This window comes from Haliaeetus albicilla, chromosome 10, assembly GCF_947461875.1.
Source record: "Haliaeetus albicilla chromosome 10, bHalAlb1.1, whole genome shotgun sequence".
In the NCBI taxonomy this organism is placed as follows: Eukaryota; Metazoa; Chordata; class Aves; order Accipitriformes; family Accipitridae; genus Haliaeetus; species Haliaeetus albicilla.
Window position 1 is genome coordinate 5,649,532 of NC_091492.1, and position 22,460 is coordinate 5,671,991.

At 40.6% G+C, this 22,460-nt stretch overlaps 1 protein-coding gene across 1 annotated transcript in view; it reads left to right on the forward strand.

Annotated features, from left to right (window-relative positions):
• PKD1L3 (polycystin 1 like 3, transient receptor potential channel interacting) overlaps positions 1-22,336 on the forward strand; it is a 42,755-nt gene extending 20,419 nt beyond the window's left edge. The window contains exons 20-43 of the mRNA XM_069793381.1: positions 685-811; positions 1,980-2,114; positions 2,803-3,028; positions 3,437-3,630; positions 4,061-4,291; positions 4,517-4,618; positions 4,834-5,012; positions 5,365-5,511; positions 6,022-6,221; positions 6,373-6,599; positions 7,134-7,350; positions 8,344-8,572; positions 9,349-9,577; positions 10,034-10,130; positions 11,541-11,681; positions 12,386-12,571; positions 13,428-13,755; positions 14,253-14,386; positions 15,264-15,391; positions 15,717-15,877; positions 17,553-17,763; positions 19,688-19,789; positions 20,944-21,075; positions 21,912-22,336. Of these exons, the coding sequence (XP_069649482.1) occupies positions 685-811; positions 1,980-2,114; positions 2,803-3,028; positions 3,437-3,630; positions 4,061-4,291; positions 4,517-4,618; positions 4,834-5,012; positions 5,365-5,511; positions 6,022-6,221; positions 6,373-6,599; positions 7,134-7,350; positions 8,344-8,572; positions 9,349-9,577; positions 10,034-10,130; positions 11,541-11,681; positions 12,386-12,571; positions 13,428-13,755; positions 14,253-14,386; positions 15,264-15,391; positions 15,717-15,877; positions 17,553-17,763; positions 19,688-19,789; positions 20,944-21,075; positions 21,912-22,022 (4,174 nt within the window). The 3' untranslated portion in view covers positions 22,023-22,336. The remainder of the gene's footprint in view (positions 1-684; positions 812-1,979; positions 2,115-2,802; positions 3,029-3,436; positions 3,631-4,060; positions 4,292-4,516; positions 4,619-4,833; positions 5,013-5,364; positions 5,512-6,021; positions 6,222-6,372; positions 6,600-7,133; positions 7,351-8,343; positions 8,573-9,348; positions 9,578-10,033; positions 10,131-11,540; positions 11,682-12,385; positions 12,572-13,427; positions 13,756-14,252; positions 14,387-15,263; positions 15,392-15,716; positions 15,878-17,552; positions 17,764-19,687; positions 19,790-20,943; positions 21,076-21,911) is intronic.
• The last annotated feature ends 124 nt before the right edge of the window (positions 22,337-22,460 follow it).

Here is a 22,460-nt window from a genome sequence, read left to right on the forward strand (position 1 = left end):
TGAGGCTGTCATTACTAACTGATAGTAAGAACAGCTTGGACTCCAATTCGCTTCAATAATGCTGCCTTAGAAATTCTCATGCTGTGTCTTCTTTGACCAGCGGAGAATTTACTACTATTTCCTGGATGAGGCAGTAGCCGCTTACCTTTGAAATTATGTGGAAAGCTCATGTCATGCCAGTTAAGGGTTTTTTTTCTTTTCCAAGTTGCCAGTAATGACATGTTATATAGCATTGTAGCCAGCTTGGCAGAAGCAAATGTAATCATGAAGAGCCTGACGAGGATTCTCCATTCCCTATAATCATCCCTAAATTGTTCCCCGAGAGCCTGGTTTTCATCCACACTTAACTGTGCATTCAAATCAAGAGCATGCTCACACAGAAACCAGGTATATCTTTCACATGAGTACACCTAGCTGGGTACCACTTCCTATCCAGATACGCCAATTCCACCCCTTTTTTGATGATTCTAAGGTAGCATTGTATGGAGTACTACTGTAGAAAGTATTTACAGGCAGAGTTAGAAATAGTTTTGCAACAGAGTTATACTCGTGAAGTGAGAAAGCTTTTTCTCTAGATATGAAGTCCATGCTATTGATGTTTTTTTTTCTGGTTTGTTTTTTGTTTGTTTGTTTTCCTATTTCTCTTTTATTCTGTTTTGCTTGTGTCCAACCCTAACTGGACAGATTACAAACAGAAAACATGGATGGCACATCCATTAACATCTCCAGTTCCAGCTCTGCCAGCTTTACTCTCCCGCCTGCTTCCTCTCTCAGTGTTTCAGGAGTTGATGATGAAACAGTGGATATAAGGGCAAGTAAACAGCTTTTATCTGACTAAATCTGATATACAACTTACATTCTTGATCTAGCACTTTTAGAATCTTCTCTCCTTTTACAATGAATACACAAGCACACAAGTCATCCCTCCTGTCATGCCAAGAAAATAATTTGAAATATTTTTGGTCAAAGAAGCCTTTGTTTATCTTAATTGCATGAGATTGTCTCAGCAAGCTGAGGGGGACTGAAACCTTAAATTGCCCATCCCATCAGCCCCTCACATTCACTTCTGATTCATACTGGCATGGCTAGAGAAGGCAATGGAATTAATCAATACCTATAAATCTATTTGCTGTTTGTTTACATCTTATGCTCTGAGGAAGACGCAACAGTTCAGAGTCCATATCACCATTAAAGCTAACCTGCAGCAGTCCTGCTTCATAGCAGCTAGAAATACATGAGTTTGAGGCTCTCAGGTCCTGCAGGACACAAAAGTCCTGCAAATGTCCTGATGATAACACATCCCTCACCTGAATTAGGATATGGTGTTTTCTCCCTCAAACCCATAGATTGCATATTATTGTCATATTTTTACAATAAATTTTCTAAAGGTCTCTCTGGTTGATTTGACACTCTCAGGAAACCCCTACAATACCTGCAAAACATTTTTTTTTCACTGTGTCTTTTCCAGCTCTGCTGAAAATGTCCAGAGCCCACTGAAACCAGTGGAAACACATCTGTTGTCTTACCTGAGCGTTAGGAGAGGCTCCTGAATCCTCTCATTGGACTGACGACTCTAACACACTCTTCTGCGCATTGCTATCATAGTAGAAATAGACTTCTGCTCCTAATTCCAAGAGGGGTGCCACAGCCTAGCTTTGGTGGAGTTACTCTGAAAGCGGCTTATGCAATTGCAATTTGATATCTGGTGTCTAAAAGGCAAAAGGGTTACAATGAATGGAAACTAAATAAACACTGTTGTACACATATCACATTTCAGAATCAAAATCACTTTCAAGGTTTGTGCTTGACCTACCGTAGGCATAAGGCAGCTTCTTATTTAAATCTGGATGCAGGCTTCTTTTAAGTCCAGTACTGTTTGGGTCTGAGCTCAAGCTTTCACTATTCAGCAATTTAGAGTGTGAATATAATGAAACGTGGACAATAGCTCAATTATCTGATTGTTAATGTCTTGCTAATAGATGGTGAGCTTTGCCGTGAATCCCTTTTTCTCCAGTGACACCAGTTTTGACATCAGTGGAACAGTGGGAGGTCTAAGTCTTACTGGTCTGGATGGCTTGATCATACCAGTCAGCAATCTCAAAGAGAACATTGAGGTAAACCCACTATTTTCTATCCCTCTCCCTCTTTTCCCATTTTTTCCTTTCTCTGTTAACGAACTGTCATTTGTGTAAACCATCTTCTGTGAGGTGACTGCAAATGGTGGTAGTATTCTTTACATTATATAATGGGATCGTGGTGTCTGCATTTGTGATGGAGGGATTTCTGTGATGTGACGAATGAAATAACAAATATTTCTGTCTTTTCTTAAAAAGGAGGTATCTTGTTCTTCATTTAAATGTATGTGAGAATGCTGATGGTTGTGGAAACAGACTATAGATTAGAGTCATCCCAAAACACAATGTAGGGTCTGATCTCATCATCCAGCAACTGTATGTTCATATTACCACTGTTTGGGCTTCCCAGCCGATGTATAAACTGGCATCTAAATCATTCATATGTGCACTTCATGTAGCCAGTGTTTCAGTCATAATCTCAGCTTTTAGTTCAGAAATGCACCAAGGGTCATAGACTTTGTGATGCATCTACACAGGTTTCAAATGAACTTTTCAGAAGTTAGCTGACAGTGTCAAGAAAATTACTTTGAAGCCAGTATTTTTGCTGGCCATGCTTTCCCTATGTTATGAAAAAAGATTATCTAGCATGTGGCTATGTTGTGCTTATAGATAACAGAAGAAGGATACTTTGCTGTATTTAAAGCTATGTCTTTCTGTTTAAAACCAGATAATGTTACCAAGGCTTTCAGCAACTCAGGAAGATAAGATTATGTTGAATCTGGGCAATTTTAGCACTTTCCATGTCAACGTTACCTCAGAAAACACATCTATAGTGATCTACCTGGAATCTGAACATGACATTCCACTAATACTCTACTTAGGGTACGGTTATCACCCAAATGAAACTAACTATGATATGAAAAATCATCTGTTCTATAAGAAAACTACTGGAGGTAAGCTACCTTGTTAGTGACCCATGAACTTGTGCATTCTGGGCTGATGTAACCAAAAGACTTTCACCACCCACGGCAAGTTAAGTGCAGTCAGTATAGGGAATGCTCATCCACAACTTAACAACACATGCATATATTTGCAGAATGAGCCTTGACCATGAGTTCAGATGTCTGACTGGAAAGAAACCTCTCAAAGGAGTTTCAATCTGTCATGCTTCAGGGTTTCAATCTCTAATATACAGAATTTACTAACAGTAGCAAAGAGTGGGATGCTTTGAACAATGAGTTGCTAAGAATTATTTCATAACTGTTTCTTCAGTTTGTTTATTTGATTATATGCAATACAGCTGCATAATTCTGGATTAGCATTTCTATATATACATTGAAACTTAAATATTTATGTTCAAGGTGAGACAAACACCTGGGTTCTTAGCCCAGAAGAACTCATTTTTGGAGAGGGAACCTACTATTTCATGGTTTTACAAGATATGGGAATGGATTCCACAGTCTATGACAGGCTAACTATAGCAGTCACTTGCTTTGCATCCCGCTGTGTATTTTGGGATGAGCACCAGGGGAACTGGAACAGCTATGGATGTCATGTAAGTAGAGCAAAACAAAACAATTTTTACATTACATACTTCAAAGCCAGCACTTATAACCACCAGCTTGCAGTGAAATGATAGCACTGAACTCACACCATAAACCAAGATCATTGAGACATTTTTAATAAACTGAAGAAGTTTAGTCATATGGACTAAGCTTCAAATGACATCTCCACTTCAATTTCTTGGGATGGCCCTCTATATAAGAAGAAATGGAAACATTCTGACAAGGCTGTATTATATTAAAACACCTGTTTCTGGCTAGACATTAGAATTAATATTCCTTATTGGAATGTGAACAATTCTTTTCTGCATAGCAGTTCTCCACACTAACTTACCAATCTCAGCACTGTCTTTTCATTTGCTTGGTAAGTTATCTAATACTTTGAAGCCAAATGTTTTATCAGGAAATTTTTCTGGTTTTCAGGTAGGACCAAAAACAAATCCTAGAAGCACACAGTGCCTCTGCAACCATCTGACCTTCTTTGGGAGCTCCTTCTTCGTCATACCCAATGCCATAGATGTTAGCAAAACTGCACAGCTACTTAGTACATTTGTGGACAACCCTGTGGTGGTGACAACTGTAGGCTGCATCTTTCTGATGTATGTGCTTGTAGTTATTTGGGCTCGAAGGAAAGACATCCAGGATGATGCCAAAGTAAGTCTTCAGCTAATAAAGACTGAATGTATTTAGGCCAATTCCCACTTTGCCTAGCCTGTTTTAATAGGGAATCTTCAACCAATCCTACTCCCTTCCCGGTAACTCTCTGTTTACTGGTAAGTATATGCATTGTTCACAAGATGACAAACTCCTATCCACAGCTTGAAGGAATCCATTCCTACAGAACAGCTAACACACTGCCTGTATTGTGTCATTCTGCAGGTGAAAATCACAGTACTGGAAGACAATGACCCCTTTGCTCAGTATCGTTATCTTGTGACAGTTTTTACAGGACACCGCCGTGGGGCAGCCACAACCTCCAAGGTATCAGTGGCACTGTGTGGTAAGACAGTTTATGCGCTCATTTAGAGAACTGGATGAATAATGGAGCACCTGAGGCTATTAAACAGGACAGCTCAAATGCAATGTCTAAGCCAGAAGGTCCTCAGATTTGATGAAAGCAGTAAGAGTATGCCAGAGGAATAATCATACGTAGGATCGAGACGTGCAAGTCTTCATTTTTCCATCTTATTCTCCAGGTGACTCTCACCCTCTATGGACTGGAAGGAGAGAGTGAGCCACACCATCTAACTGATCCTGATACACCAGTCTTTGAACGTGGAGGAGTCAATGTTTTCCTACTCTGTACCTTCTTCCCTCTCGGGGAACTGCAGAGTATTAGATTGTGGCATGATAATTCAGGGGACAGTCCATCCTGGTAAGTGGAGATCTGGAGATCATGGGAAGTAAAGATCCACAAATATTTTTTAATAATGATAACAGTTTTCCTTTTCTAGCACTTGAAAATTTTCCTTTCTACAGTTCTAGAAAGGAAAGAAGTGTTAGTCTCTCATTTTTGCAGATGAATAGATCAAATCATAATCTAAATTGCAGGAGCATATGCTTCCCATATCCTGTGTCCAGTATAGGATGGGATGTGTTCTGTGCCTTACAGTTTAGACACAACATAAGAAGCCAAATGCCAGAGTTTGTCCTCCATAGTCTTGTCGAGTCCTGAATTTCATATCACTCAGTTACATGTGAATGTGCCCTGTATGTTTTTCCGACAGGTATGTGAATCGAGTATTGGTCCATGATCTGGCGTGGGATCAGAAATGGTACTTCCTCTGTAACTCTTGGCTAGCCATTGATATTGGAGAATGTGTCCTAGATAAAGTGTTCCCAGTAGCTACAGAACAGGACATGAAGCAGTTCAGGTACCTTCTATTTTATGGACTTTTTTACTCGATAGCAATCAGTCTAGAAAAGCAACTACGCAAAAAAGATCAAACGCCTACACAAAAATGAAAACAAGGGAGGTCCTTCTATTGCCCTCAAAGGGCTCTGAACAAGGAAAAGAAGAAGGATGGTTAAGTGAGTCTAATCGTTACCCTAACAGTAATACCACACTGGAAATACTGGTATTAAAGAAGGATAGCCTGACAAGACCTACAGAAACCCAAGCATCTTCTCTTATGTGTAATTTCCCTAACAATTTATACAGAAACTGCTTATGATTAGCTTTCTCTCCATGGTGTGGCCAGAAGGAAAGGACATAAGTAGCTATGACCATTCCATGCAAATCAAGCCATGATATTTGGTAATTTTTCACAGTTATTTGCTCTGATAGTGCCTAGAAGCATGAACAGGTCAGGACCCTGAACTACAGCTTTATTCTTCCCTTTCCTTTCTAAGTATCCATTTGATTCCCCTCTTCTCCTTCCCAGCAATCTGTTTTTCATGAAGACCTCCAAGGGTTTCCAGGATGGGCACATCTGGTACTCAGTTTTCAGCCGCTCCCCACGAAGCTCCTTCACACGAGCCCAGCGCGTGTCATGTTGCTTCTCACTGCTTCTCTGCACCATGCTGACCAGCATCATGTTTTGGGGAGTGCCAAAGGATCCAGCTGAGCAGAAAATGGATTTGGGTAACAATCCTCACCATTGCTTGGGCAGGGAAATAGAGAGACAGCAGAATGTAGAAGCAGGGCGGTTGAACAAATAGGCTTTTTCACAAGAGAGAGATCTGATTGTTGCTGGGGTTATTTTTTACTCCTCCCTTCTGTTTGATCTTGACAGGTAAGATTGAGTTCACATGGCAAGAAGTGATGATTGGCTTTGAGAGCTCCCTCCTCATGTTCCCCATCAACCTGATCATTGTGCAGATCTTCAGGAACATACGATCCCGGCCAGCCACGCAAGGGAGAGAGCAGAAGCCGGGAAAGAATGGTCGAGTGTCCCCAAGCCTACCTCCCACCCCGCAGGTCACCCAGGCTGTCTCACTCACTCCGGAGGCAGTGGTAAAGGCAAGTCCCTGTGGCTGCTCCCCACTGCCCTCTGCTGCCATGCACTACCCGACATTCCCAGTTTAACAGCAAAAACCTTCCCGGTCAGATGCCCTTCAGCTTGTCTGAAGCGAAAAGCCAGTTACACACTGGTGCAAAGCTCTCATTTACCCATCTACATGGAATCCCCGACTTCATTAAGATCTGCCTGTGTACATCCCAGCCCTAGCACGACTATTATGTGCGACCAAAATCACCGCGTTCATGGGTTAAAGCAAACATTAAGCAAGACAGTGAAAATAAAAGGTATCATAGACCCCATCTTCCTCAGCTTAGGTCCTCAGGCAGGTAAGCTGTATTTTTGAATCCTGAAAGCTGTCTTGCTGAACTCATTGAAATCTGCCTGTCACATCCAGCACTGTAGGATGTGCTATCCCTATCTGTTCAGGAGATTTTAGCAATTGGTGCAGCTCCCAGCCAGTGGTGCCTTCAGATCACATCAGCTTAAGTCAACTGCAGCTAGAGTCACTGCTGTGCTGCTGCTGTCTTTTCTAGGACATAAGAAGAATTGCCAACTCACTCTTTAAAGCCCTGAAGACTCCATCTCTCACTTCAGTATCAGATCTTGGAAAATCAACTAACATCAACACACTTTTGGCATTGGTTGAGGACATAATTTGCCAGCAGAACAGAGATGGGCAAGAGTTTTATGATGAGAGCAAGAAGAAGGATGACCCTATAATTGTCACACTAGGTGCTATGGATATACAAGGTAAACAACACAATGTGATATGCCTACTGAAACCTTTGTAGTGAAAATGTTGGTAACGCTGGATGTGATGACCCAAGTTCTTCTTACATTCTGACTTAAAGGCAGTTACAGAATCAGAGAATCGTTAAGGTTGGAAGGGATCTCTGGAGATTGTCTAGTCCACCACCCTGCTCAGAGCAGGGTCAGCTGGAGCAGGTTGCCCAGGATCACGTCCAGTCAGATGTTGAATATCTCCAAGGGTGGAGACTCCACAAATTCTCTGAGCAACCTGTTCCAGTGTCCGACAGCCCTCACAATACAGAAGTTTTTCCTTACGTTCAGACAGAATTTCCCATGCTTTAATTTGTGCCCATTGCCTCTTGTCCTTTCACTGTGCACCACTGAGCACCCAACTGAGTAAAGACATTGTGAAATCTCTATTTTTTATGCTGTAGAATTAAATGTTAGCTACCAGCCTGGCTTGGGAGCAGGATCAGTATCTAATAGCATAAAGGCTCACAAATATCAGTTGTTTCAGTCTTTTTGTCCTGTCCTTTTTTTCTTCTTGGCCTTGTGCTGCTGTTCCTTTCAGTCTGACTCTTAATTTCGGCATTTATTTATTTCCAATTAAATGAGAATATATGAGTAAACAATGCCACTGATTTCATTAAGACTCACATTCGGCTTTTCTGATGAGTGTACCAAGCTACTAATTGCACAGGTAAACTATGAATAAATTAACACTTGATCTTATCTGACTTCTCTATTAAGATTTTAGGATCTCTGTCTAACTAAGTTGCCTTCTGGCAACAATTCCAGCCCATTCCAGCAGAAGAGCATTAAGCCCTAGTACTAAAGCTGCTTTTACATGTCCCTTCAAATGTTACTCTTTACTTTGTCGTATTCACAATCTTGAGCTCCAGTTCTGCTGCCCTTTGTGCTGAACAGTATTTTAATCTAGGAATAGCTATGCTGATTTTATTCAAAAATAAATAAATAATTCTTTGCCTGCAGAAAAAACAAGAAGCCCAACTCCAGAGAAAGGAACATGTAAGCGACTGAAATACAGTGATTACAATCGCTGCTTGTACATGCAACTCCAGCATGTAGAGATGGAACTGGAATTACTGGGGCCCCATACATTTCAGATGCCTCAGAGTTACACACAAGCTGTTCGTCAGGTTCAGCATATGAAGAACCTCCTGGAGAACAGGATCTGCTCATCAGCGTCCATCAGTGAGAGGTAACCTAGTTCTCCTCTCATTCTAAGTAAATTCAGTTCATGAATTCAAAACTGGTCAGGATGATGGACCCCAAATAGTTACTGCTTAATATGTGCTAGATAACCATTATTATAGCTGTAGAAACACATTTTACTATTATACTATTGTAGGAGCAACAAAGAAATTTCAATGCACTGTGAACGGCACACAAAAGCAATAATGATAGATTATCAGTCTGTCATTTTTGCCTCCAAAATTGAATGTTACAATACAATGCCACATGATAGTAAAGGGCTGGGATAATCACTGAGCTCCAAAGTCTCAGAAGTCTCTTCAAATGTATGGATAAAGAAAAATTAATAAGCAGACAAATATTTCAGTGAAATATGATAATTAAGTTGGAAGTATTGAAAACAATAGCACTAATTATCTCTCTGGCCTCACAAGATCTTGAGGCTTTGATCTTAAGAGATGTATCCAGCAGCTAAAATGCACTCGTGGTTTTATTTGTCAGTATTTCTACTGGAGGTTCAATTATGCATGAACTGAGGAGTAAATAAACCCATCATACTTGTTTTGATTTTAGCTGATCTCTGCACACTTCCTCATATTTTTGCTCACTGTACTTTTTGCTGTCCATATATCCTATATAGGTGCATTAGTTAGAAGAATTTGGAATATTTTGATTGAGATTTTAAATCATAAGATGTTGCCTATCCCCACTGAACCTGAAGGCTGTGATTTTGGCTTCTGTTCCACTGCAGACTGATTTTTTCTCTTCTTGTTGACTCTCAAGGTGGTCCCTTACTCCAAGCTTCTCCTGTGATGGCAAAAAAAGTTCTTCCAAAGGGCTGCCCTGGTGGTTTGTGTTCATTGCTTGGTTCCTTGTTGCAGTCACCAGTGGTGTATCTGGGTTCTTTACCATGCTCTATGGGCTGCATTACGGCAAGGAGAACTCCATCAAGTGGCTGATCTCCATGGCCATCTCCTTCTTGGAAAGTCTTTTCATCACACAGCCCTTAAAGGTGAGATCCTCAGAAATACAACCACTGGCCAATATCAACTTATTCTACTATCATTTCTGGAAGACAATGTAATGTGTTCTAAAGAATCACAGGATTTAACAAGTAAAATGAGAAGTCTTTGCCCTTAAAACAAGAGCTAGCAGGTGGTTTACAGAGTTCTGTTGTCTTTTGCTGACATTAACTCCATTAGTTTCATCTTCCTTGTTTTGTGAGAGTTTAATAATAGGTGATGAGGTTTCTGACCAGGGAAGATGTGTCATATGGCAAAATCAGTTTAGCTGGATGGACCCCAGCACTGCACTGTTCTCTTGTTTATGAGCTTCAGCTGCATGAGTTCAACAAAGCCAAAGCCCAGTTGTTCTCTTGCAGTGTCTGGATCCAAAGGGACCCAGGTCAAAGCCTGAGCTTGTTTATATGAAATGGGTATATGGTGTGTCTATAGCTAATTCTTTCCAGGTGCTGGGATTTGCTGCTTTTTTTGCTCTGGTTCTGAAGAAGGTGGAACATGAGGATGAAGAAAACACAGCTATTGATGGGCCTTTATCTGCACCAGGTAACTGCCCATAAAGTAAGAAATTATTAAAGAAAGTGAAGTGTTCTCCAAGCCTTTGGAGTGCTTTATGCACAAATATGTGACTCAGCTGAGAACTTCACTGGTTATCTTTATATACCTGAATCTTAGCTGACAAGGTTAGCAGAAATCACTAAATCCACAGGTGCTGTGACTATGTGCCTACCCATTAGCATTCCCAAGACCAAGGTGGAAGTAGAAACAAACCGAAATAACTGATTTTGTGCCACTTGGAGAAAATATAATGGCCACTGTATGTTTAGGTTGGATAAATCTTGCAGAACGCTTAATGAAAGAGACCACAAGGTCAAAAAGATATAACAGAAGAAGTTCTGGATCAAAAGAATAATGTCTCCTTTTTTATCTTTTTACCACTGCAAAGATATATACATGCACAATCTCCCCTAGCCCTGTTGTAAGATTGCCCCTGTTACTGGAGGATCTACTTGCTGCCAGGATACTGATATTTGGCTCCTTCCTTCCCTCCATCCCTGGCTTGCCTATGTCAGGCAAAAAGAAGTATTCTCCTATATTGATTCATACTAGATCAAGAATTGTACAAGTGGATAGTGAATGACTTTTCAGTACATCAACATTCAAGGAACATCTAGAAAAGAAAATAATGAAGTGTGGCAAACTGACTGAAGCCATTGTAATCAAAATTAATGGATCAGTGCTATTAGTGTGCAGTAACCATGCTTAAATATTTTAGCTCTCACGTCAGACATAAGAAAAATCAACTATACAAGCAGGCTTGTTTTAGCTCTGTGCAGACATCTCAGTATTCATGGCATGGCGTGCAACAAAACCTGTAACTATTCCAAAACCTAGCAAAAATAAACACGTGACCCACTGCAAAATGCACTCTTCATCTGGATTGGTAGATCTTTATCTGATAAGCATATCTAAAACTCTCTCTCAAGGAAATTTCCCGCCTCCTTTAAGTCTTATATGAAAGTTCTCAGTTCACATACTTTTCCACAACCACAATTATCTGTATTACTCCCATAAACCAACCAGCAGCTTCTGTAATCACAATCATGTCTAAAAGAAGCTGACACCAGCAGACAGGAGTCCTAGGGCACAGCAAAGAATCCTGATCTACAGCTTCCTTCCTAATCAGCCTCAGGTTCTGAATACACCACCTTCTGAGATGCTCAGCCTAGAGAGAGACACCTGGACAACACCTGGTCCTAAACCTAACACACTGTGTTTGTGAGCTCCTTCCCTCCCCACTATGTGCCTTACTATACTAATTGTTTAAATCACATCCCCTGTCTTCCTAAGGGAAAGCATTAAATAGAAATGTTTCCTTATAAAGTCCAAAGAAACAAAAAGTAGGACATAGATGATCTGTTGACTAATTCCAGGGTTTACTGCTCTCACTCACAGGTGATTCAAATCCTCTCTTTGGAGCCCGACGGGACAGTAGAAGCAATATTTACCAGCCACCTCCTGCTGCTGATGTGGAGAAAATGAAAATCAGTTGCATGAAGGAGCAGAAAGCATTTGCCCTCATCAGAGAAATCCTGGGTATTATCCATATGTAGATTATCTTGTTTTATTCAGTAGTATTCATCAGTATTTTTACATCAGTGACAATATTGTTCTCTTGGGTGAAAAAGTTCTGGCATATCTTTAGCTTTCTGCCAGCCATTACGGTGTAGAGACAGGCTGTTCAGTGGCAGTTGGAGCTGAAAGGAGGTGGGAATGTTAGCTGGAGATAAAAGTGTGGCTAAGACTTGATTTTATGGTAAAGAAACACATTACAGACACGAGAGGTTAAAGTTAGAAAGGGTAAAAGGAGGAGGTCAACAGGCAAATGAAGTTGAAATCAAAAGAACAGATGGAGGCCATCATTCTAAAAGCAGATGGTATCTATAGATAATGATTTATACCCCAGTTTTATTTCCTCTAAAAGCAATGGAAAAAATTACCTCAATTTCACTTGGAACAAAGTTAGACTACTTGTTTTATTTAGAGCTGTCACGACTATTGGTGTTCAGCCAGCCTTCCCACTTATTTTCTCCACAGCCACTTGTATTCCAAATGTGATATGCTTAAACTGCAGCACATTGAAGTAGCTTGTGTAAATTCATTAGCACTGGTCAGTCAGAGTCTAGTAAAGCATCTCCTTAACCTACTAAGTGATGACAGCAGTAATCATTCATGCAATCTGTTTTGAATAGCAGTGTTAATTCTGAGTTCAAGTGCTGTCTCTTCTTGGTTTTTTCCAGCCTATCTGGGATTTTTATGGATGCTGTTACTGGTTGCCTATGGGCAGAGAGATCCCAATTCCTACTACTTAAACAAACACATTGAGAACAGCTTTACAGATGGATTCCGCGATGTTTACAGTTACCAGGATTTTTTCACGTGGGCAAACACTACCTTAGTCAAAAATCTTTATGGATCATATAAAGGTGCAGAGTCACACTGTTTCACTTCAGCTTGCCAGATTCTGAAACATTATCTTTTATACATATCCCTAACCTGCATATGCATATTTGACTGGAGAAAAACTGTGAGTGTAAAAGGCTAGTATGGATTCTTATAATACGAATACTAGTGGATAACAAAACCCCCACAGCTTGACCCCGAGTTTAATGTGCCCTGATATTTTCCTTATATTTAATATAAACCAAAAGTTCTGCACTGTAATGTTACATTTTTCACATTTTACATTACTTAATTCAGACATATGCCTCAGTTTTACATGAGTGAGTTTCTGGAATTCAAAAAAAGAATAGCAGATAGGTGGCACTATAAAGCTTCTCCTGAGGAGAGCTCTGTTTCCGTCATGACTTAGGTCAACGCAAAGGCTAATTATGCAATATCACCATGTTTCTATCTAGCCATATCCAGTAATAAATACGACCCATTTCCCAGCTCACATTTAAGACTAAACTAAAATGTTGAAATACATTAGCAGACTTGTTAATTGGACATGACAGGCACTGACCAACTGTGGCCAAATGAACACCGCATACAGCTACTCTGCTGTGTGACTTGCTTCAAGTCACTTTTCTCCTCCAGGCCTCAGTTTCCTTCTGTATAAAATACAGATAGGTAGTGATGCTGAACTCTGTTATCTAAGAACTCAGTTCAAATCGACATGAAGGCTTTCTTTTCATGGCTATTTTGCTTACAGTGTTTTTGAGAAAAGAATCTGTAGCAAAATATTAATGCATCAGTGAATCATAAATGAAATGAAATGAGGAAATATTATTACTAGTTCTGTCATATTGCCAGTGCTGCTCTTTTCCATCTCCTGTTTAGGATTCATTACAGATGGCAATTCCAAGCTGGTGGGTGGTGCTCGAATTCGCCAAATAAGAGTGAAAGGAAACACCTGCCCTATTTCTCCCAAACTCCAGCGTGCGGTTCAGGAATGCCACGCTCCATATTCCCTGCAAACAGAAGACACATCAGTTTATGGGGAACACTGGAATACTTCAGTCTTTGATAACTCCTCTGACTTGAGCTTAGCATGGCAGTATCAGAGTCAGTCCAAACTGAGAGGGCATGCCAGCTGGGGCAAACTTGCCATCTACAGGGGAGGGGGATATGTGATTCACCTGGGAACTGATCCTAAGAATGCCTCCAGGTACCACTTGTATTCTTGTAAATTATTAGTGTGGCGTCAGTGATGCTCTTTACCCAATTTAAGATTCATTTTAGATTGCATCCCAAGTTTTCCTGCTGTGCATTGTGCTGAATATTGTAGATGTTACTGTGGTGCCATTGTTGTAGTTTATGTTCCTATCATCTTGCTCCATGCTAGCTAACAACCAGGATCCAAAATTAGAACCTTTTTCTTCTAACATATATGAAGTAAATGATCAGATACCTGAGGCATCTCAGGTTTAGCACTGGTCAATATCTGGTATCTGCTTCTCCAGAGCAGCCAAAAAAGAAACTTACCACCTAGACTAATAGTACAAATATCCCCTACACCCAGACTTGACAGACCAGATGTCTTCTTGAACATCTTACCTCTGGTTTACTCTTTCTCTCTGATAATATCCAAACACTCCTATGCTCCATGTGATACTCTTATCTTTCATGTATGAATTAGATCACTGGCTATATATTTTTTGGCAGAATTCTCCAGTACCTTTTCAACAACGTCTGGCTAGACACCTTCACAAGAGCAGTGTTTGTTGAATTTACAGTCTACAATGCCAATGTGAACCTGTTCTGCATTATAAGCCTGATGTTTGAAACCAATGCTTTAGGTGAGAACCCTTTTTAAGTTACACATTTCTGAAGACAGCATGCAGTGTACCTACAGAGGGTAGATTTACATGCTGTCAATGTTTACCTAGTTCTTTAGTCAGTAAACATAAGTGTTTTAATAAATCTAATCATGACAGAATCAATGCAAAATTTATAAACCATTTAGGAAAAATGTTGCATCACAGTAACACAGACCATGTTTGCTTATGCTGTAGTCATCTGCTGATGAAGAAAACATGGTAGTGAAACTTAATCTCCAGAATTTACACAACAGGAACACGAAAAATTATGTTTCCTAATCATTTCAGCTAATCAATACAATATTAAGACAAAAAGTACAAATAACAGAGTCTGTCTTTTTTGTTCCAGAAGACTTCTAATATACAGCCATGTAGTCATATAATACATAATCTGGACACAACAAAGAAAATAGTGTAACTAGATTCTGGATTGAAGGCCATAGAAAAACATTTAATCTGAGCAGTAGCCTCCCTCAGGTCTGTCCTAGTATTGGAAAATACCCAAACCAGACCACCAAACTGAACTCTTTTTCTTCTCAGAATGAGATTCAGATTTACATCTCCAGGTCCTCCTGCTACATTTCTGCATTTATAGTCCAATCCAAACTCAGCCCTGCTGGGATTAATATCATACTATCATACAAGAGAGCACTAGCACTCTAAAAGCCATCAGCTGCCTGAAATTCCTATTTGAGGAAAATTTCAAAGAACACTTGTAAGACTACTCACATTGGATTCAGTCTCACATTGGTGTGAATGCACGTACAGAAGTCTTACTGGTTAACTAAATTGTTTGAATGAAAACAGAAAGATATAATTATTAGAGCACTAAAGGTGAACATTGTTTGTTTTTTAGGGGCCTTCTTCACAAGCGCAGAGCTGCAAAGTGTCCGGCTTTACCCATATACCAACAGTCTCCACATCTTTGTCGTTGCAGCTGAAGTAATTTATTTCCTCTTTATTGTGTACTACATGATAGTACAGGTGAGACCCAACGGAAAGTTCAGCTGACAGCATCACCTTGTGTCTGGTTTTGATTTAGGACTGTACTTGATTTCGGTAGTGCTGCTGCTGGCTTGCACCAATGAAAGATTGAATCAGATACTATATCTGTATTAAGTAATATGAAGGTGACATTTTATTTGACTGGGATACTTCTTTTGAGAAAGATAATGAGATATTAGTGCACGATGTAGTTTTATCAATGTGCAGTAGTCTGCTTTATTGCGGAGAGGCTAGGTCTAATCTTTAGAGGAGTATTGTATGATACAGAGTCAGGAGACAAACAGTAAAACTCCTCCTTTCACAGGGAAAACTGATGAAGACTCTGAGATGGAGATACTTCCACAGCAAGTGGAATCTCCTGGAGATAGCCATTATATTGATTAGCTGGAGTGCCCTGTCAGTGTTTGTGAAGCGGACAATCCTTGGGACCCAAGACATCAGCTACTACCAGGAACACAAAGAAGAGTAAGTACTCATGCTACTTAGTGCATCCTTTGTTGGTGCTACTTATGCAGACACATATCCATTTTTCCTCTTTCCAGACAGCAGCTTGTCTGTGATAGATAATGCTACCCTATATAGCTATATTCATGAAGCATGTAAGTATTTCAGGGCCTAGATGTGTGTCAGCAATAGGATTTTCCTCTGATATTGTTCTAATAAAATCCAGCAGACTTAAGCACCAAGTTCCCTAGCCTAGCTGCTAGTTCCCTATCTGCATCACCCTCTTCTGAATCAACAAGCCTTTCTGCTACAGGACATCCATCCAGATAGTACATAATCTGCCTCATTCTTTGTTGTAAAAAGCCATTGGTTAGAGGACAATAATGGCTTATTTTATACAGAATGGAAAATGATACATCTGTTAAAAAATGGTCACACAGGAAACAGGTCATAGAATCACAGAATAATTTGGGAAGGAAAGGACCTCTGGAGGTCTCTGCTCCAACCTCCTGCTTTGGTGTTAGATCAGGTTGCTCCGGGCCTTGTTTGGCTGAATTTTGAGTATCCCTGAGGACAGAGGTCCCACAGCCTCCCTGGACCTTTGTTCCAGTGCTGAACCACTCTCACTGTGGGAGAAAAAATGGAGGTTTTTTCATGTCCAGCTGGAATTCCTCTTGCTGCAGCCTGTGGCTGTTGTCTCTTGTCCCTTCATTGTGCACCTCCAGGAAGTGTCTTTCTACATCCTCTCTATAACCACCGACCAGGTAGTTGGAGACAGCAATCAGAGGCCTCCTTAGCTTTCTTTTCTCCAGGCTGAAGAAACTCAGCTCCTACATCCTTCTCTCATATATCCTGCACCCTGACTCCCAACCATCCCAGTGGCCCTCTACTGGACTCAATGCCCTCCTTGCACTGGGAAGCCCCAAACTGGACTCAGTATTCCAGATGCAACCTCGCAAGTGCTGAATGAGAGGAAAGAACAAATACTTTAATCTGACAGCTACATACTTGCTAATGCAGCATGCATATATCGTGTAGGTATATGCCATGTGCTATATCAGCATACACAATTTATAAAAGCTTTTTGTCATCACCTCTGTTGTAAACAAAATCGTAAGTACAAACAATGTGCTACCTTTATAAATGGTAAATATAAGTATTACCAAATTTTTTTCAGCTAACCTTAAGACTTGACTTGACTTGACTCAGTCAGATCACAGTTCTGACCTCCAACCTTTTACTTCATTCCTTACAGTACCTTCTCACACAGCCTGTTGGAAATTAGGTCATCCTGTCGCAGCTAGTGCATCCTGCTAGCTGTACAGCACCAGTAACCCCATCCTCTCAGCTACACATGCATAGAAGGACCTGTCTTCCTTCCTGAGTGTCAGAATTTGATAGTAAGTTTGCATTAGCTGCCTTTAAACTGTGACTTGCTAAAAATGAGCAGCCTTTGTGCTACAGCCTAGACCCTCTCTCAGCTCTAGCTAATGCTGATAAAAAACCTGTCATGTACAACTGAGCTTTTTGTGTGCACACAGCCGGAAGAACAGGTGGGAACATTCAAGCAAGAACTCAAGTTAGCTATCCATTGAAAACAAGGACAGAGTGACTGGCTTTTCCAGCATACTCATTTATGCACTTCAGAGGCTTCTGGGTGCACGGTCTATTACATCTTCTCTTTTTTTTCTAACAGCTGTGTGAGCTTTAATGAAACAGCAAGAGCTGATGCAGTTCTTGGCTACCTGATTGCATTCCTAGTGCTTCTCTCCACAGTGAAACTGTGGCATCTCCTAAGGCTCAACCCTAAACTAAACATGATCACTTCAACTCTCAGGAGGGCATGGGGTGATATCTCTGGATTCATCATTGTTATTGCAATCATGTTCCTCGCCTATTCCATTGCTGTGAGTACCACTGCAGTTTCTGTTGTCTTCAGTCTGCATCCAGGTACAGTCAGGTTAAATGAATTATTTCTGAATGCTGAAAGCAACATAGCTTTGAAATATAAAACTGAAAAAAGCTGCCTATCTGAATCTTAGGTTAGCAGCTTGGAGCCCGATTCTTCAGTATAAGTGAAAGAGAAGTTAAAATATCCACTTGTCTGTTCTTTGCAAACTGAAATCTAGTAAAAAATCAAATGCTGAGATGAAAAAATGCATTCTCTGTGTGTAACAGGTGTGACAAAGAACAAAATACAGGAAAAATAATTTTCTGGATAAAGCTTAAATTGGGGAGAGTGCAGCAAAGGCCATTTTCTGTTTGGCTAGTTTTTAAGTGGGAAATAATTATTTTTCTGCCTATTATAGGAATACTTATTATGCAAATAAAATTATATTTTCATTCTAATGAGATTAAAGAATTATTGGACTGCAACTTTTTATTTACTGTTTTAGCTGAAATGCTTTGTGTAAATCTTCTGGCAGAGTAATGCAGGAAATTCAGCACATCTCAATTGCAAAATCACCGAAGAAGTGGAAACCATCTGAGCCAAATCCAAACCATACTGTAAAGGGCAGTCCTGTGATAAATGGGACCTGCTGCAGTCTCATGCTGCTGGATTTCACAGTCCTCATCTTTCCCTTCCTCCAGCACTGACACTCTAGCAAATGAGTAGCTTTAGGCACTGGTACAGCCACAAACTTAACAGGCAAAATAAGTGATGAGATGAGTTCCATGACCCAGCCTGCTGTCACATCATGCAAGTGCTGGAGTTGTGAAAGAAAGAGGCAGGAATATGCATGTAGGGATGGAGGAAAAGGTGAGACTGCAGCAGCCCCCATTTAAATCAGACACAGTATGCCCACAAGATATAAATGAAGAAAATAGCACCTGTCGTGGTTTAACCCCAGCCAGCAACTAAGCACCACGCAGCCGCTCACTCACTCCCCCCCCATCCAGTGAGATGGGGGAGAAAATCGGGAAAAGAAGTAAAACTCGTGGGTTGAGATAAGAACGGTTTAATAGAACAGAAAAGAAGAAACTAATAATGATAATGATAACACTAATAAAATGACAACAGTAGTAAAAAAAGGATTGAAATGTACAAATGATGCGCAGGGCAATTGCTCGCCACCCGCTGACCGACACCCAGCCAGTCCCCGAGTGGCGATTCCCTGCCCCCCCTTCCCAGTTCCTAAACTAGATGGGACGTCACATGGTATGGAATACACTGTTGGCCAGTTTGGGTCAGGTGCCCTGGCTGGGCATGAGAAGCTGAAAAATCCTTGACTATAGTCTAAACACTACTGAGCAACAACTGAAAACGTCACTGTTATCAACATTCTTCACATACTGAACTCAAAACATAGCACTGTACCAGCTACTAGGAAGACAGTTAACTCTATCCCAGCTGAAACCAGGACAACCTTGGTCACTAACTGCAAACAAGGAGGTTGCCTGTTGTTGGGAAGGGATCTGTGCACTGAAAGGCAAATGTTAATGATTAATTCAGTCAATTATGCAGGGATAAATCTGTTACTTAGAGGTGGTCTAAATTACTTTCCTGATTTTGTCATGTATTTGCAGGTTTTTTACATTATCTAGTGGCAAGCTGAGCAGGTATAAGATATTCTCATATCTAGGATAAAAGGTCTTACAGCTAAACACACTCAGAAAGTGCGAATTGAGTTCTTGGCTCTAGGTTAGTCTTCTTCTGTGACCTTGTCTGGTGTTTGCCCTGTCTGTGAACAAAAAAACCTCAAAACACAAAAAAAGCTTCATGGCTCTGATGACAAGCTCAGAGAGCTTTCTCTGAATACAGCAGTCATTAGCTGATTTTGCAGCAAGGATTCTGATCATCACACAATATATGCCTTCTTTCCTCTGCAGACAAACTTGATATTTGGCTGGAAGCTCTACTCTTACAAAACTCTCTTTGATGCAGCAGAGACCATGGTCAGTCTTCAGCTGGGAATCTTCAACTATGAGGAGGTACCAACTCTGATTTTGAGAAGTTTATCACTGTGTAATTAGCAGCTCAGCTATCAAATATGCTTTGAACCATCAAATAGAAAGACTTTCAATTAGTGCTAGACATTAATCTAATTTTGCAAGGTCCACAGGCTCCTAAAGCAGCCACCTTTTCTCATCAAGACAGGAAAAAGACACCCAGTGAAATATATCTCACATCCCATTTTGACCATCAGTAGACTTATAATGAATGTTTCATTGAGAAAGGTGCTCACATTTTAACTAGATATGTTACTTATTGACTACAGAAAGTTTTGAGCAATTTGCTTAGAAAGCTACAGACAGAAAAGTGCCCTGCACATGTTCTGAACACACACCCATCAGCTTCTCAAGAAAGGCAAGGCTTTCCACAAGGGAACTTTACGTTGCATTTCTTTTTATTATTCTTGACTTTTTCATTAAGTTCTTTCAAATATTACAATATCGTTTGAACAGCTCTTTGTGGATTAAGCTAGTTCTGGGACATCTCTGACTGTGAAATCCTCCTTGGTGGATGTTTTTAGACCATGGATCCAACAGGGTATGGGTAGCTTTGAAGATCAGTAATTGGGCACAAAGTTTTTCACCTCTACATCCCACCCATGTTGTTAATCACAAAAATATATTCCTGTGTTATAGCTTACATGAAAATGAGGGTTTGGGATTTTTACACCACCCTTTGCTGATGGGTCCACGACAGTCTGACTGGGCTTCTTTGTAAAGACACTACTAAATAAAAGCATACAGAGATTTTATCTATACTTTGAAAGCTGAGGCATGATGGAGCTTCAGCTGTTCTGTGGATAAACAGATCTCCAGGCTTGTCAACTTTTACATGAAACTTCCATACCCTTACAATCAAATGCAAACACTTAAAAACCCCCAAAGATTGCCCATATTCATATATCATATATAAAAAATATTCTATTATCTTTGTCCTATATCATATCAACATAGGAAAGTGACTAAAGGAGAAAATTTATATACATAAGTATAATACATGTAGCATAGTTTATTAGCCACAAGGATTTTCAGAGACAAACTCCTTATTGTGTCTTAACTGCTTGTATGTATGCTCTTTTTGTTTGTTTGTTTTTACAATCAAAATATGATGTTTTACCTTATGAATACTACAGGTCTTGGACTACAATCCAATTTTAGGCTCCTTCTTAATTGGATCCTGCATAATTTTCATGACATTTGTGGTACTGAATCTGTTCATTTCGGTGATTCTGGTTGCTTTTAGTGAGGAGCAGAAGCACTACCAGGTGTGTTCATCCAAGCTCTCCTGCCATTTTTAACATTTATTGTGCAGTGCTTACTCATGATTTAGGTATTCCACCCTCGGATGAAACACATGTAAACTCAGTCCAACTCTTAAGAATTCAACATTTCCTCATAAAGCACACTTCAGATTTTCCAGATTTATGCTCTCCATTCCTGTTCGGATGTGTCTCTGTTCAGATTTAGTACAAGATCTGATTTGTAGCCTTCTGTTCACATACTAAATCCAGCAAAAGCCTTAGACTTGTGCCCCAGCTCCATTGAAATCAGTGCCAAAACTGCTACTAAGGGACAGATCTTTTAAAAATGTCACGGTGAGTGCCTGGCCCATTCAAGCTATTGATAGCAGGGTGTGAAATCCAGCTTAGTACTCCAGCACTGTCCCAAATTCCTCTATGTTTTAAATGAAGTCAAGGGAGATGAAAACAAATGATATGGTCAATAGAAAACAAGATATATTTAGTTTTTCTCATTTAGTTCATCTAGAAATGGTGGACAGCTCATTGTATATGCCACTAGCTGTATGGTAGCTGGCAAGGGAACCCCAGGCTCCTGCAGCAAGATTTCCATGGGCTTTGACAGAACCAAAATTTCATCTATAACGTCCATGCTCAGCCACGCTCATCTGGGACTTTTGTCTCAACAAAAATATTGGTGTGATGTTTTGCTTTGGCAGTTACTCATGCTCTGCTTAGAGTGAAAGTTGGCCTATTTCACCTCAACTAGAGATTTTCTCTTGCGACCTTCTCTGGCTTCAGCAGAGAATGTATTCGCTTCTGGTCCATGCATCTGAGTAACTTACTTCTCGTTGTTATTTTAGGCTTCAGAAGAAGAGGAGATTGTTGATCTAATGCTAATGAAACTTTTCAGTTTCTTCGGCATTAAATGCAAGAAGGAAGATAAGCCAGTCACTAATGATCAACTGAAATAACCTGTCAACAATTAAATGACAACCCCAACAACAAGTCACTTCGTGGATGAAAGATTTACTTTTTAACTATCAGCTGCAGTGGCTAGACTTAGGTTATCGCGGCGCCCAACGAAAACGCTGTGGCGTTCAACCAGCAAGCTGTTGCCGACATGTTATTTTGGAGTATTAGCTAAGAGATAACGCTAAACCTAAGATGAAGTGTCCCACGCGCACCTCCTGTAGTCTTAGCCTCTGTATTTAATAAACACCGAGCGTTTGTTGCACCGTTTGGCTAAAACCACTCTCTTGCCGCCAAGCAAGCGCCACGGAAAGATGGCGACCCCCTCGCACCGCCCTCCTCGCCCCTGCCCCGACGGCCTGCTCCTGCTCCCGCTCCCCCGCTTCCCCGCTCCCGCCTCAGGGACGGCGGCACGGCGGCCCGCCGGCGGGCCACGAAGC